General features: G+C 53.3%; 6 protein-coding genes across 6 annotated transcripts; all 6 read left to right on the top strand.

Moving 5' to 3' along the window:
• Positions 1–268: 268 nt before the first annotated feature.
• On the top strand, positions 269–1,731 carry J4E84_001353 (uncharacterized protein; the record flags this gene model as incomplete). Its single annotated transcript, XM_049383985.1, has 4 exons — positions 269–300; positions 453–637; positions 693–913; positions 979–1,731. The coding sequence occupies 4 exons, from the start codon at positions 269–271 to the stop codon at positions 1,729–1,731; spliced, it is 1,191 nt and encodes a 396-aa protein (XP_049249503.1).
• Positions 1,732–3,896: 2,165 nt separating this feature from the next.
• On the top strand, positions 3,897–5,515 carry J4E84_001352 (uncharacterized protein; the record flags this gene model as incomplete). The annotated part of the gene is made up of 3 exons (XM_049383984.1): positions 3,897–4,268; positions 4,326–4,439; positions 4,502–5,515. The coding sequence occupies 3 exons, from the start codon at positions 3,897–3,899 to the stop codon at positions 5,513–5,515; spliced, it is 1,500 nt and encodes a 499-aa protein (XP_049249502.1).
• Positions 5,516–6,513: 998 nt separating this feature from the next.
• On the top strand, positions 6,514–8,289 carry J4E84_001351 (uncharacterized protein; the record flags this gene model as incomplete). Its single annotated transcript, XM_049383983.1, has 3 exons — positions 6,514–6,923; positions 7,007–7,899; positions 7,955–8,289. 3 exons carry the CDS (start codon positions 6,514–6,516, stop codon positions 8,287–8,289), a joined length of 1,638 nt encoding a protein of 545 aa, XP_049249501.1.
• A 1,652-nt stretch (positions 8,290–9,941) lies between these two features.
• J4E84_001350 (uncharacterized protein) lies at positions 9,942–10,602 on the top strand (the record flags this gene model as incomplete). Its single annotated transcript, XM_049383982.1, has 2 exons — positions 9,942–10,372; positions 10,428–10,602. The coding sequence occupies 2 exons, from the start codon at positions 9,942–9,944 to the stop codon at positions 10,600–10,602; spliced, it is 606 nt and encodes a 201-aa protein (XP_049249500.1).
• Positions 10,603–10,719: 117 nt separating this feature from the next.
• J4E84_001349 (uncharacterized protein) lies at positions 10,720–12,438 on the top strand (the record flags this gene model as incomplete). The annotated part of the gene is made up of 1 exon (XM_049383981.1): positions 10,720–12,438. One exon carries the CDS (start codon positions 10,720–10,722, stop codon positions 12,436–12,438), a length of 1,719 nt encoding a protein of 572 aa, XP_049249499.1.
• Positions 12,439–13,500: 1,062 nt separating this feature from the next.
• Positions 13,501–15,188, top strand: J4E84_001348 (uncharacterized protein; the record flags this gene model as incomplete). The annotated part of the gene is made up of 2 exons (XM_049383980.1): positions 13,501–13,528; positions 13,582–15,188. 2 exons carry the CDS (start codon positions 13,501–13,503, stop codon positions 15,186–15,188), a joined length of 1,635 nt encoding a protein of 544 aa, XP_049249498.1.
• Between the last annotated feature and the right edge of the window lie 545 nt (positions 15,189–15,733).

Below are 15,733 nucleotides of genomic sequence, written 5' to 3'. Positions count from 1 at the left end.
TAGGTGGATTGGGAACATCTGGGGAGTTCTGGTCAGGGCGTCTGCATGGGAGGTCAGGAAAGGTTTTTCTTTCCTTCTGGGCATCGCGTGTCTTGTGCCGTGTTCTTCGACCTGATATATCATGGGTGCGTATCTCGCGTTTTCCATGTGAGAGCTTCGTGCATCACCGTCAACGCCACTGCGACGTCTTGTTTCTCGCTGTTTGTGATATACCTGGTGTATACGCCGTCGAGGATAGGAAAGAGAGTGTGTATATGAATTGTGCATCATGGCGCCTATCATCGATCCACAGGAGAGCGTGTAAGTTTGTTCGGGAGTGTCTACTCGCCATCTCTTTGCTCTCTACCCTTTCCATACCCAGTCTCCGTGGTCCTCCGCGGTTCACCCAACCCATGTCTTATCACGACCAGAAAACAGTGTCTTGGGTAACATGCAGCTGACATTCTCTCCAGCCAATCCTACCGCCGTCGTCTCGATGGAGTGGCGATATCGACTTATATCTTGATCATGCTGCTCGTCCCCCTCAAGGTCTACTGTCGGAAACGGCACGGGGGATGGCGCAATGTTCAGATGGACGACTACATGTCCATGGTGGCATTGGCCGTGGCGAACGGTTTCTTCTACGTGTGCATAATAGGTACGTATCTTTCGTCCTTGGACACGAATCGTAGGCTAACGCTCAGTGCTTGCAGGCATGCGAGAGTCACTGGGGCTACACATCAATGAGATCACGAACCCGCTACAAATCATTGCTTTCTTACGGAATATCTACATCGGTCAGATCCTGTATACGCTCAGCATCACGAGCATCAAGCTATCGGTTCTCGCTTTCTACTGGCGGCTCTTCGAGATCAAGTCCCGGATTACCATCTATGTGGTCACCGCCGCCTCTATCGCATGGTGTGTTGCTATCGTAAGTCACTTATCGCACCAACACTGATACTCTCGGCGCAATAGGCTAACAGCATCGCCTCACAGATGCTCTGCGTAATCTTCAACTGCCTCCCCGTACGCGCTGCCTGGGACATAACCATCACGCAAAAGACCTGCATCGAAACACGCGACATCTACCTCGGCGGCTCCGTCCCCAACGTAATCCTCGACTTCTTCATCGTCATCATGCCCATCCCGCACGTCTGGCGGCTGCACGCCCCCCTCGCCCAACGCATCGTGCTAGCCGGCATGTTCGCCCTCGGAACTTTCATCGCCGTCGTCTCGCTCGTGCGCCTGATCATCTTCCTGCAAATCCCCATCTCAGCCCAGGGCGACGTGACCTACAACTTCCGCGAGATCATCGTGTGGTCGATTGTTGAGATCAACATCGGTCTCACGTGTGCTTGTTTGCCTAGCTTGAAACCGGCTTTCCGCTGGATCGGCCTCGATAAATTGTTCTCTTTTGCTTCTTCGCGGCCGAGCGATATGAAGAGTCCGGGTCCGAGCTCGAATGGCGGACTGGATGGGTATATGCATGACTCGAAGAACTCCGGAGGGAGGCACAGGAAGAAGGGTGCTACGGGCGGGTTGTTTTCGACACTCGCGGGTATGAGTCGGTTGGAGGATGAGGAGGAGTTCAAGTTCGTTGGGGAGGATACACAGGGGAAGCATAATGTGGAGATTGAGATGGGGAGGGTCAGCGATGATAGTGCGCAGAGGACTGCGACGGGAGGGATTAGTGTGCAGAAGAATTGGAGTGTGCTGGTTGATGAGAGGAGAGTGGGTCAGCACCGGTAGTCACAGGTGGAATACACAAGGAGGTGTTTTGTACAAAAAGAAAAGGTTGGGTATATGGGTACACTAATTACACGACGAATAACGAGGTCATGTTATATACATCTTGTCATGTCAACAAGCTACATCGATACACTCGTGTGTTGGGGGTTCCAAGCTTAAGCGTTTGACATCTTGCCGTCGCCTGCGCCGGTGTTGAAGAAGAAAGAGATACAGCGAAGGATATGCACGAACGCAGTTCACACAGAAGAACTGGTAGTCGCAGGCGCGAAGTACGGGGTATCTCAAAACACTAATCAACGACTGTCTCGAACCCTATTTCCAGCTCCACCGAACGGTGCGCAGGACCGCATGGAAACCTCCTCGCCCTTTGCAAAATACCCAGGGTACGTCGGTAGGTCATCTCAGATTCCTTGGATCCTCGGTCGATGCGCACCCTTCCGTCCATGGACATATCCTCGGGCAACTGGAAGATGAGGAAGCTGCAGTCGGCTTTGGTCTGATTGCATATGAGACCGAAGAAGTCTTCACATGTTGTTTCCTTTCCAGTAAACATCAAACTGCCGTAAGACCAAGTCGGTCCAGGGCCGATTGGCTGGCCCGGTGGTTTGGTGCGATAGATTCGTAATTCAACTTTAAAGGGCGACGGCTCGGGTGAAAGCGCGCTTGTCCTGCGGGTCGGACATCCTATCTTGGTGCCCATCACCGAATCTTCAGACGTATCGGAGTCAACATCTGTTTGGTCTTCCTCGGAACGTGCGCGTTGAGGAGCGGGTTCGTCTGCTGTAGTAGTCGTACCAGTGCTGCGTCTCTTCCTCACTGGTATTTTCTCGTTTAGGGCTACGAATCTGCAACCTTGAAACCAAGGCTTATTATCGATGTTTAGGTCTCTTTTCTTGTATTTCAGGGCTTTCATGTATGTTCTGTTTATGAAGGTCTCTACGTCGGTGCGAGTCTGCCTGCAGAGAACCATGCCCAGCAGGTGTTTCTTGATGCTGCTTCCATTAGCTCGCACCCAGTACCTGGATGAGCGGACTTACGTGGTACTGTCTCTCGGATAGATCAAATCAGCCGGATATCGGGTACCCTCTTGTGGTTTTCGGAGATGGTCTCTACTTCCTTGACCAGGCTCAGGCCAGATCAGAGGACCATACTCGACTAACAGCTGGTCTAGCTCTTTATCGAGGAGCATGGGATCGTGTCGATCGATGACAGTATTTGCATCGTGTGCATCGCGTAGTAGTAGACCAAGCAGAGCCGGTACCTCGAGTTCGTGGATTGCAGTGGCGGGCTCATACCTGAACACTGGTTTTCTCATAACGAAGCCCGGTTCAATCCTCTCCCTCCCATACGTCTGAAGTCCAAGACATTCTATATGATGAGCAACGCCGATTTCGCCTTTTTGCCGCCCCATTGTCGGGTATAGTGGTGATTTGATGGACAAAAAACCAATTGGCAATCGTGATGTATAGACCGCAGCTGGCGACGTCGGTATGAAGCGGTGAGAGCTTGCGAATAGATTCCGAACGTGGTGGTGATGGAGTGGGCAGCGGTTTAATGCAAGGCGCCTTCCATCTAGACTCCGGTCGAGACAGACGCGTCCTCGCTCCTTCGTTGTTTACTTGACGCGTCCTCAATTGGCAAGGAGGAGCTTTCGTCTTATTCGTGCTCACTGATAAAACTCCCGCATTCCGATGTCGCGTGCTATACGTATCGCGACACGGTTGTTCGCGTTAAAGTGAAGGGAGATGGGATGTACCATGGCGGTGCTGCGACGGAGTTAAAATGCCATGCAGAATTGTGGGCCAATTAAAGCCCTGCACGGACGCTAGCGCGCGCAGCCGCATGGTGCAACAACAGACCGCCATCACCACCTACCAGTCGCTATCCGACATCTCGCCGGCATGCCACCCAAACACTCGGGCATGCCGCCCCAGCCCCAAAGAGCACGGAAGAGTGTGCGCACACCTGTGTCGAGGGCCCCGTCAACAAGCTGCAAGCGCGCCCGCGAGCCCAGTCTCGACAACAACAGCCCTCAGCCTGGTGACGCAATCCGGTTGCAAACACCCTCCAACTCAAATGAAATAAACACCAATTCCAAGGCGGCATCTCCAGAAAGCGATGCGCAGCCGGCACGTCGTAGCGCGTCGAGCGAACTGACTTCGCCAATGATGTCACCTAGGCTGCGTGCACTGCAGGCATCTATGGAAGAATCTCGAAACACCAGTCCTAGGAAAAACTCCATCTCGTATGGTTGCTTCAACTCGCAACCTCATCTGAAAGGTCATTTTTATTCGGCCAATCAGCTCTTTGCGCGGGGCGTCTGGATTGGCTACCTGGCTCCGGACAGGCAAAGCCAATCATTCCGAGGGCTTCCCTCCTTTCACGACTTGAAGGCCAATTACAAGAAGTTCACTCCTCCACACCCTCCTATAGTATCAGGGAGTCCTAGGGAGAATCGCAACGCTGTCTGCCGAGGCTGTGCTAGGGAAGACTCAGCTGTTATTGCCTTCAGCGAAGTGCACTTCGGACCGAAGGTTGTGAGTTGTACCGAGAAACATACAATCTACATCGTTCAGAATACTGACAGCATACAGAAGGTCGTTATTATGCCACTCGACGGCGACGACGACGCTGGGGTTTTTGCCATCATGCTACCTCAGACGAGTGACAGGTCTTTACAAGGTCTTCAAGCCTATCGCCCCTACGAGGTAAGACTCAGATCAACGAATAGTCCATGGAAAACATACTGACCTCACATCTAATTCTGCAGATCAGTGGAGGTGGTCTGGGAGACAAGTTCGCCAACAATTTCATGATGCTCACACTTCGCAATCCTGACAGCGATGCTGGCACATTAGAGACCGTGCTCTCAGTGTTGTCTCCGCAAGAGCGAGCTGACATCGCTTCGAAGCTTAGGGGACTACCGGAACCAAGACATCGTCTCTCTTCTACCCCCAAGCTATCGAAATCTACTGATGAAGATGCTGCACATTCAGCACCGAATGCCGCACCTCCAGCATCGAATGCCATGGCAAAGGTCGATGATGATGAAAGCGATGCTCATACTAAGCAACCCGCAGCGAGGAAGCGGCGAAAGCTTAGCGAAAACAGGACACAGATATCGGACGTGATCGACGTTGTTCCCAAGGATAGCAGTACATGCCCTTCACAGTTGCAACCAGCACAACAACCGACACCACAACAAGAACCGACACCACAACCTGTAGCGGAGCCACAGCCAGAGCCGGAACCCCGAACCCAACCCCAACCCCAACCGCAGCCACAGATACATACACAGACTCAACGAACGTCAGAAACACCTGTCGACGATGTCAAACAGCATGCTCCAACGCCCGCGGATACATTCAAACCTCCGCCTCAAGTCATCAAGCGCACAAACTCGACCAGCATCATCTCTCTTGATTTGACCGACGAACAAGCCGAGCGCGTGTACTTTATCTGGTCGGTCGATGATGAAGGCATGGAAATGGATTTTATTCATACGCTGCGCGAATGCAAGTCTTTTGGAGGCCTGCTCAGCCTGTTGGAGGAAGAATCTGAGGACCTACCGTCTGCTGCGAGCATATTGGAGAAAACAAAAACCTGGAAACTGACATACGATCTTGGTGACGGTATCAGCAAAGCGATCGTAGCCCGCAAAGGCACGGAGACCGCATTCGATCGTCTACAGACTACACTTGCTCAAGCGTCTATCTGGGCAGACAATCCTCAAGCAAAAGTCGATATCGTACTCAAGTCTTTGAGCCGGCCAAACCCTGCTTGAGCGGCATGAACAACGGTCATCCTAGAATTCCACCCTCGGCGTTCTTCGAAGGTGTGCTCTTTCTCACTTTCTCTAGCATCTACATACCATTGAGTACATCGATGGCTTTTTTGCGTTGTCCTACATATACCCCGATCACTTTTGATCTTTCGCGTGCGAGTTGGTCGAAAGCATTGATACCAGGCTGGCGGTTGTATAGCACTGGTGCTCCATGAGGCTGGGCAGGATCCAGGCAACTCATAAAATGTATATACATACGATTACTAATGACGATCTCTATGTGGCCTTTTCTCGCAAAACTTGCAGAGCCTCTGTTTGGGTGTGTGCATATGCTACAGCACATGCGATGATGTAGTAATTCCCCATCGCCTGTACACCAGCGAAATCTGCCCGCCACTGCGCATCTGATGTCAGTCGCGCCAATAAGTGGAAAAGGAAATGCAGTCGTATGCATAGACCTGGGCCACAAGACATTACTGTCAGCAGCGGTGAGCTGCATTTCGCCACCTCGTAGACGAAGAACAATGTGCACAATGCCTTGTGTAAGTGATTTGGGGGGATCGTCGGCTAACGCGATGTTCCAGCCAATCGGCAGCAACTGCCCTCTGGTTCCGCCTGCCATTCCCAGGCGGGTGCCGCTAACCTGTAGACGAAGCTTTCATACGCCGCTATGGTTTCTTCATCTGTACTTTTCTTATCATCTATCGTGTTCTCGATTCATCTTTGAGAATGTCGTTCGTTTCCCTTGCGCGCCCCATCACTGACTCGTACATGCTCTAGACGGCCCTTTGGCGAAATTGCACGATCTGGCTGCCCCAGTCCTGAGAGCATCTGCATGTAATCATACCCGAGAAAATCAGCACTACACATCACACCTCCCTTGCATAGTCGCGACACCACAACGCTCGGAACTCATACGACTGTGTACGGCTGCATCGCTAGCCTACATTTAATTCACCTGGCGAGATTTTGCGATCCATGCATCTAGCCCAGACACCATGGACGGCTCAGCTATCACATACGCAACGTCCAAGGACTGGTTGGACATTATGAAGAATCGGTCAAAAGTGCGTATGCACGAGCTGATCGAGCGTCTTGGGTTGCGCGCAAAGTGGTCATCGAACAAACGCGGTAAAACAAACTTTGAATCCGCCCTCGTACGCGAGCTTGTTGCAGACATGGGCGATGTTGTCTCCACGTTACCGAAAGAGCCGGATGAACTGATGAAGTTTCTGAGCGACGAGGGAAGTTTGAAAGAGCAAGTCGATGGCTTACTTGAGAAACATGGCGCCAAGGTCTGGGGAAGAGTGGGCGATCGCGAGCACCTAATCACTGCGAATGAACCCGGAGTCGAAGAGGGACTTTACCCGCGGGATCTTTATTTGGAGAACGAGGAAGACAGAGCGTTGTAAGTACATAAACTCGAGAGCACATCTGTCTGGGGTTTGGGCCCTCGCAATAGAGCCGAATAGCTACTGACCCACTACGCAGAATTCACAAACTTCTCCATTGGTGGATCGGGCTGAAGGCATGCAACGTCATTCTTGCGCGCGAACGCCTGGATCGCGAGAGACGAAAGAAGGCAGAAAACCGCCAGGCGCGAGCTGATGCAGAGTTTTCTGGCCAGCAAGAGGGCGGCACGCCAGCATCATTTGTTGCGCTTGCACCAAACTCGGTGTTGCACGACGGCGATACAGCGTCACGTGGAAGCCCGATGTCGTCAAGTGCAATGCTCACACCTCCGGAATCTGGGGAAAGTCCCACTATGGGACCGCGGGAAGGAGGCGGGTTCACAGCTGTCAATGGCGGTGGACATGCAACGAATGGCAATGCCGCCTTTACATCGGCGAAAGCCCACGAACAACAGGCTACACAACAATCCAACATCGCCGAGGGTGTCTGGAACAAACTTACTGCTGAAGCGAACAAGTCTCGATATCTCAGTACGATGTCAGGCCCTGCTGCTACCCACGCTGCACATCCTACCGAGACCAAAGCAGCGGCACAACAGCAAATCACCGACGCGACCCAAGCGGCTGCTGATCGACAAGTCAGCGTCCAAATGGCCGCACTGGTAGCAAGCTTTCGGTCAGATGACGGTGTGCCAGAAGAGCTCCCGCAACCAAACAACAGCATACCCTACCGTGGTTTAGACTACGACGGCTTACGGGCGCTGCGGCAGTACATATATGGAGAGGAGCGAGGTGTTTCAATGGACGAGGAAGCGCTCCTCAACCAACTCGAAAGAACATGGCGAGAAGGCGTTCGAGCCGACTACAATAAGATGATCGAAAACATACCCGTTTTCATTGCGAGGGAACGAGCATTTCTGACTTGGGTGGAACTTAAGCGCCACCTGGCAGCTCTATTACGAGCAAACGAACGTACGTTTTACCAACTGCATCTGCATCCATTCTATCTTTACTTACCCTACTGCAGGTTGGTCAGCCGAAGGCCACACAGCTGCCGAGATCGAGAGGCGCATCCAACAGCACCGCACGCTCATGGGCTGCACGCAAACCATCATCGCCAATTTTGAAGATGTGGGCCGAGGATTTGGTCTTGGCCCCAACGTTGCTGTCGACCGCGATGAGCTCCTGCGACAGGCCATTGTGGTGTTGGCCGGAGAAAAGTACGCAGTAGAGATGCAGTGGAAGCCAGTAGACTTTACGCAAGTAATGGGCTGGCTGCACGACCACCTGGAGAGCTTCCGCAAGGAAGAAGAGGAAGATGGAAAGGGTATGCTCTGGTATATTGGCGAGTCACGACGCTAGTCGCAACTACCACGATGGAGACACGCACGTATCGTGCGCGCGGGCAGCTGTAGTCGCAAAAACTGTGTACGAGGATCATACAGGCGTTCAGGTTTTCAGGGCGACGATCGATCGCCAGGGTCGAGGCCCCCACTAGTAGGTGTCCAATTCGGGAAAATAAGCTATTCGGGTAGGTCAGCCGTAGAGTGGTGGTTTCAGCTACTTGATCATGTTACAGGACCGTGTAGGATTACACTAGCTCAGCTGTGCCACACCTCATCACCATGCAGTACGGGACTCTGCGACGCGTGATTTGCTTTAGTTTGCGATCGCCTGGAACGCGCGAGCGCATAGTGAGGGCGCGACTGTACGCAACTTCGATAGTTCGGCAGCTAGTATCCGAATGAATACACGGCTCGGCAGCACTTCGCAGTATACCTTTTCGCTTAGTGTATTCCCTGCAGCCAAGGGGCGTTGTCTTCAGGCTCCGCACTGCGCCGTAAATCTCCCTAATGCCACGTTCCTATTTTAGAGTGCAGGCAGTGACCGCGCCGCACATTCGTCACATTGCCTCACATTTTTTTCTTTCGAGCTGTGGCGTTTATCAGATCTCGCTGTACCTCCCATCAATATTATGCGGCGCGCGGTCTGGACAGGAACCGGTCGCACAGTTGAGTAATCGCAGCTCGGTAGTACAAATCTATGGGTGAGGGACGAGCGCGTCATAGATGCATGTGTAGTTGTAACTCCTGACCATGATACCAACGACATCTATCCCCGGCTATACGAAACCGTGATAGTGCCGCTTATTCGCTGATTGCATGTGGCGGCTAATGGAGGCTTTGAGTAAGAGGATCGGATGTTTTGGCCTATGCGAGTAAGAGTTGTGCTGCTAGCGACATATTCATTTGTACCTCGTGTATGATGAAGACCCCTGCGATAGATATGATTAGCATAATGCAGCAAATGAGCACCACGCTCATAGTGCAAGTGTCGTACAATGAACAGGCAAGGGCAAAGGAGACCCGCTGGGTGTGAACGAATGAGGATGGGGCGGTACTATGATTACACCTGATGGGGATTTATTGGCGTGCGAGTCATTAACTTCGGAGTGCGGACGCGTATTACCTCTGCACATGTTTTGTTGCGGCCCCTGCCGGATCATTGTCTCGCTACTGGACACACCTCTTTTCTGGGTATCTTTTCGACGCAGCGTACCGTCGTTCGCCTTCTACACGTCACCGGCATCAATCATCATCACCAATCCTTCTTTCGCCGCCCAACGCCCCTCTCATCAGCGCCTGTCGGTCCCTACTCCAGAGTACAATTGCTGCGCAGTTTGTTCTTCTTGTGTGTACAGGGGCATTCAATTCTTTGTCTAGTTTGGTAGCACGATCGGCATCTGAGACTGGACAAAGTTTTTCTTGGGGTAGCAGCAGCTGGCAATAAGAAAACTTTGTTCCAAGACGGCCTAGTGGAACGTACTCCTTTTACCTTTGCCGAGCGAGCTACCATCAATCACCCCAACCTTGGAACGTCGAGAGCGGATCCATCACACTTTGGCGCACGCGCCATTGATTGTCATTCCCCATCCCATCCGCTTACTTTTCCATCGTCATTTTCCTACTTCCCATTTCAACTGTTGACGTGCCCGTCGTCACCCATGTGGCGCCATGAGCTCAAAGGATAACTTGGCCCTGGATCTGGAGCACGGCGTGCGACGCTGGGATCGCGCTCGCTGGATATCCGTCTTCAGCTCGCATAACCCGACTATACGCGAGGTGACGGAATGCTTGGGCCTGGGCTTATCGGCGTCTTCGTCCACGACCAACCGCGGCATTCCGAAGTTCGACAACCCAGACTACCGCAAGCTCTCGAGTGAGGTGACGAAGCTGTCCAAGGAATTGCCAAAAGAAAGAGATTTGTTGCTGGATTTCGCGGCGGATCCGAGTTCCCTGAACCAGGAGCTCGAGGACCTGCTAGCGAGTTACGGACCCGCTATTTGGGGCAGGGATGCGGATCGCAGCTGTTTACTCACGCCGGATGCGTCCAAGAAGACGTATAACAAAGATCTGTTTTACGAGGAGCCGGAGCATAAGGATATGTAAGTTGGAGTGGTCAGGTGTCAGGTGTCAGAACGCGCGCTAAACCTATTTTAGTCTCAAGATTCATCTGCATCGGTGGATCATCATCAAAGCTTGCTACTACATTCGCAACATGAAGTTGAAGAGGCCATCGGGTGCGAATGAGTATGATCAGCTTGCCGATATCGATGCCGAAGGCCTTGTAAGTTTCGATGAGATGGTTGGTGTTGTCATGGCTAATAAGCGGTAGTCACCACATGGGACGCCACAGTCACTCACCCCACCAGATCCGGATACTGTTGCAGGCGCTGACCTTGACGTTAAACCTATTAATCTGAAGAAGCGCAAGAGCAATGCTCACCTCACCATGTCCGACGATGAAGATCCTGAGGCTTCGCCAATCAAAAGGCCGTACAGCACTATGCCTGTGAGCCGGAAGGGCAGCCCAAGGAAGTCACTCAAGTCACTGTATCCTGCAGGCCCGGGCAGCATGGAGAACATACCTCCTATGCCGACGCACATGCATCGTTTCTCGCCAGCACCAGGAACCGCATCTGAACCCTCGCGGATACAGCTCAGTCCTCTATCAAACAACGACTTGAACGGCGTGTCAAGGCCTCCTGCTATCACCCAAAGCTCCGCACCTGCAGGCTTCACGGCTGTCAACAACGGAGGTTTCACTGCTGTTAACAACACGCCTCCACCTAGCGAGCCGCCTCGAGAGCCAACACGGGAAGCATCCAGAGAACCGTCGAGAGAAGTGCACCGACCCCCTCCTGGTATTGGACATCGTCACAGCAACAGTTACACGAGCCCATATGAGCCGTCTTCACGCAGTGCTGCCATGGCTCGATCTGCTACGGAAACTCCTCGATCTGCACCGCCTGCCACTCCTACACCAGCTTCGAATCAAGGGTTTCAAGCAGTGAACGCATCTTCAGCAGCTAATGGAGCAGGTGGATATATGAAGAGGGAGTCTCCTGCCGTTCAGCCTCCTCAGCACACAAATATCGCTCCGCAGCCACAGCAGTCGCAACCGCAACCTCAAGCACAACTGCAGCAGCAACAGACACCGTCCCACCCTTCACACCCACACCAGGCATCACCGCATACACATCATCCTCAGCACACGCAGCTACCGTCACATCCGCACATTCAGGCTCAGCAACAGCCTCCACCCCAACCACCAAGTCGATCTAATACCCCGAGCCACCCCTTCGGCCGTTCTCTCGCACCACACCCTCGCAGTAGATCTAGTACACCACATGCGCAGGCCGCACCTAATCAGCCTATCATGGCACCTAATAAGCAGGTTACATCTGCACCCGCGATACAAAGCGCCCCCGCATACGGCATACAACTCGTTCCTACTACACAAGACGCACCGCCCGCGCCCTCGAGCAAACCCCGAGCGCCCTCAAACCACAGCCAACCCGCCACCGCCGTACCCCAACATACCTCACCCCACCAGCCCGTGCTGAAAAGCCACCAACAACCGCCTCAACCGCCCGAAACCGCACACGTCGTCCAGCCCCCACAACCCCAAACCTTCCCCCGCGGCTCCGTCTCGACGGCCGACCTCCGCCTCCTCCAATGCGAAGTCACCGCCGGCCTCTTCACCTTCTTCTACCCACGCTCCACAATGCCGCCCGACGAAGCCAGCCTCCTCGTCCGCATGCACACACTCTGGTACCACGGCGAAGCCCTCTTCCGCACAGAACTATCCACACACTACGATCTCGTTTCCAAGATCCTCACCGCATGGCTACACGAGCGTCAAGCCATCGCTTCACTACGGCACAGCATGGCCGCCAACCCTGGCGTGTCTCACATTGGCCTGGTAGACCGGTTGCTGGCCATGAACGATCTCAGGGCTATGCGGTTGAAGTGGAAGAATATGAGTAGTATTGATGGATTGAGTCCTGAGGATCTACTCTGTATGGCTTTTAGGGTTATGACGAATACGGAGGGGAGCGAGTATATGTTTAAAGACGGGTTGGCGAGGCTGGAGCTGGGCGTGTTTGAGTTTTTGAGGAGTGAGGATGCGAAGATTGTTATGCAGCGGAGGGATACGAGGGCGGGGTGATGGGAAGTCGGTTCAGTAGGGGGTTGAGGTGTTCCCCGATGGCTCTCTCCTTCTGTTCCTTCCTCCATCTTCTCCCCATTCCCGGTTTCTTTGCTTCTGCGATCTGCTTCGGTTCTCGTACCCGCTCGCATGCTATTTCTCTTTCTCGATTCCGATTCCGATCTCTCGCTTACCTTTGTACTAATGCCACTTAGCGTGGGTGGATGGGAGTCCTTGCGCATGTTCCTCTCGTTTTCTGGCGTTGAACTTGCTTTTCAAAACGTATTAGCGATGGCGTTTGGGACATTACCTCTTTCGTTCGAATGTTCTGTTTTCTTTTTCGACTGTGTTCAATACGAAAAGCGGGTTGTGGGTTTCGATATTAGCTTTGTGTTACTAAATTGGTATGAATAGTCGTTGTAATCGGGTGGTGGGATCGAGATTGGGGGCGTGGTAATGATTGTGCGATGCGGAGTAGAATAATTGAACGCAATCGGAGAATGAAGCTTGTATTAATCACAGTATGAATGTACCGAAGTTGTGAAATCGTCTTTTGTTCGATGCTGCATGCGACGAGACTCCATCTCCCACTCGCGCAATGACCAGATGCGATCATCCACTGGCGGTCTGGACCTATGAGGTCGTCTGACCACACGTCCTCACGTGCACCCTCCGACCCCGGCCTCACACATCATCGCCAGTGTCGCCCACCCACCCATCCCGACTAAGACACAACGACACCCTCTTCACGCGGCCTCGCCCCTTGCGCCCCCCTTCAGCCTTCCCATGCGAACATAGCAGGGATTAAACCTGTCCCGCTGCGATGCGCCTTCCCGGCGGCCGCCCGCCGTAGCTGCTTCCGGAACCTTGTTCCTTCACATCTGCCTCATGACACCCTCCAGGCGCGCCCAACTAGGCACTCACCGGTAGTGCCCACGCACCTTCACTGCCATGAGCGGCCTCGTGAATGCCCCACGCGCTCGCTGCAGCCGCACACTATTTTATAGCCGTGGATCGTGGACAGCAAGCATATGATTCCACACTCTATCGCTTATCTTGTACTACGCGCGTAGTTTGGGCACCATGGTGCTGAGACTCTTTGTGCCGCCTGGTATGTCTCGCCGAAGACGATGTGGAGAAGTATTTGCTAACTAGATGGTGTAGGCGAAGGGCAACACCGCCTTACTCCCAAACGGCCTGATCCCATCGGTGCGAACGCGACAACCCAGTACGCCGTCATCTCCTCGACCGTCCTTGCCGCCGCGTATACGTCCTTCGCCTCGAGATATGCACAGAGCGTCACTCCCACGAGGCCGATATCCAGGCCGGCGGTGTTCATACGGGCTTCGGCAAGGCTAGGGGTTTGGGCGGGCGTGGCAGGTGCGGCGCTGAACTGGTATTACTACTCCGCTTTTGCGGATGTCTTGGTGTCGACAAATGTACCGAAAATCAAGCCCTGGAAGCTGTATGAGCGGACAAAGAAGTATACCGTTGACGATGGTGCTCTGGCAGGTGCGGCATTGGGCCTGGCTGTCTCGGTGCCTACGCTGTTTATGCGCCGGCCTGCCATACCCAGGTGGACGCGCTGCTCAGGCATGACGAACATCGGCGCTTGTGCCGGTGTTCTGGGAGCGCATGCATATTTTCAGTACAGCGGAGAGAGGCAGGAGGCATACAAACACTTTGGTCGACATGTCAAGCGACGATCATTCGAGTTCTGGAACATCTTCTGGGATCCGGAGCTCATGGCGAGCCTCGACCCCATCATGCAGCAATACGTCTCACACAACAGCCTCTGGTACACACGGTGGCTGTCAGATGAGGCCTTTGAGCGAGCAGAACAGGACGCGCAACTCGAAAACAGCAGCAGTGAGCCCATGGCAGTTTCTGCAACACCTGTCGAGCAACAGCCACCGTTCTACACTACACCCTTCGACTATGCCGAAGACCTGCGACGTGTCGACGTTGGAAGCACGCTGTCTACTATGGAAACCATGGAAGCGGACAAGAGGGAACTACTCCGGGAGGCTGAATACCTGCTTTACATAAACGCACAGCAAAAATACGACCACTGCCACATGGAGTCTTCGGACGAGGATGAACGTCAAAACCTCCTCCGGCAAATCCAACTCGTCGACATAGCCTACGTCAGTCTTCGCAACGCAGCCCACGACATCGACATCAAGCTCAAACAATGGCGCATTAGCCTCCGACACAAAACAATTTGGGAAGCAGGCCAAACCACCGCGAAAGGGACGGATAGGCCTGCCGACTGGGTACCCGAGCCGCAATGTATATCACCCACTATCGAAGCCATCGTCCCCGCCACACACAAACCGACATACTCAATGGGCGAACTAGAAAGAATACATCACCAGATTTCTGGAGAGGTCAAGACATTTGAGGATGGTTGGAAAGATGACACACAACCGAGGGATAAGAGGGAGAGGTGGAAGAAGGATGCAGAGGACGGGAGAAAGTTTTTGAGAGCGGCGGATGTTGTATTGTTAAAGTTGCAGAAGGCGAGAGAAAGGGTTGAGGAAAGTGGCCGGGTCGTAGAAGCGGGGGTGGATAGCGCGATGGCGATGCAAGAGAAAGAGGAAGACGATAGACGTGGGAGCAGAGATGGTACTGTTCCGGCAACAACGGCTGAAGTCGCGGAGTTACAAGAAGGTCCCTTGCTTACTAGAAACCAGGTTGAGAAGTCGAGCGCGCATGGAGTACAAGGGACGAAAACGTCTGCTGGGGCTTTGGATAGGGATAAGTCGTGAGAGTTGACTTGCTGAGGGTAGATTTGGGGTTACTATTCATCGTTCAAGTTATGGTTGAGATGGTAGCGAGGAAACGGTACCAGAAGCGAGGAATCAACACAGTTGGTACTCGTTCCGTGTGGCTCTGATGTTGATGATTGTATAGTATGGATTTGGCTTGTCCTTCTGATGATGGATTGAGAGGGCGCTGGACGTCTGGTCAGGCGGATGTCTATGTTATGTACTGTAGGTCACTGCCACAACTCGTCTTCCCACTTCATCATGTTACTTGTCTGCCTCAAGGTCACTCTTACGTCTTCAGCATGCCTGAATATCATTATTCCCTTGTTGACCGTATATTCCTTTGGGTGTCCTTATTCACGTTCACTCCTACAACTACATTGCTTACCTCCCTCTCGAACGTCGCGTCATCCGATCTCCTAGAGTCTACATCCCTCCTCGCCATCTTGGCCGCGCTCGCGCAGGTGTTCACGTCGCTGCCCGGCTCGCCGGAGCGTCACGCTTCCGCTCCACCTATCGCCACTGCAGTCGCCAAGCGGATGGCA

The sequence above is a fragment of the Alternaria hordeiaustralica genome, assembly GCF_023758085.1.
Source record: "Alternaria hordeiaustralica strain BMP 2776 chromosome Unknown scaffold_1, whole genome shotgun sequence".
NCBI classification, from domain to species: Eukaryota; Fungi; Ascomycota; class Dothideomycetes; order Pleosporales; family Pleosporaceae; genus Alternaria; species Alternaria hordeiaustralica.
The sequence above is the reverse complement of the archived record's forward strand: the minus strand, read 5'-3'. Positions and strand labels throughout refer to the sequence as shown.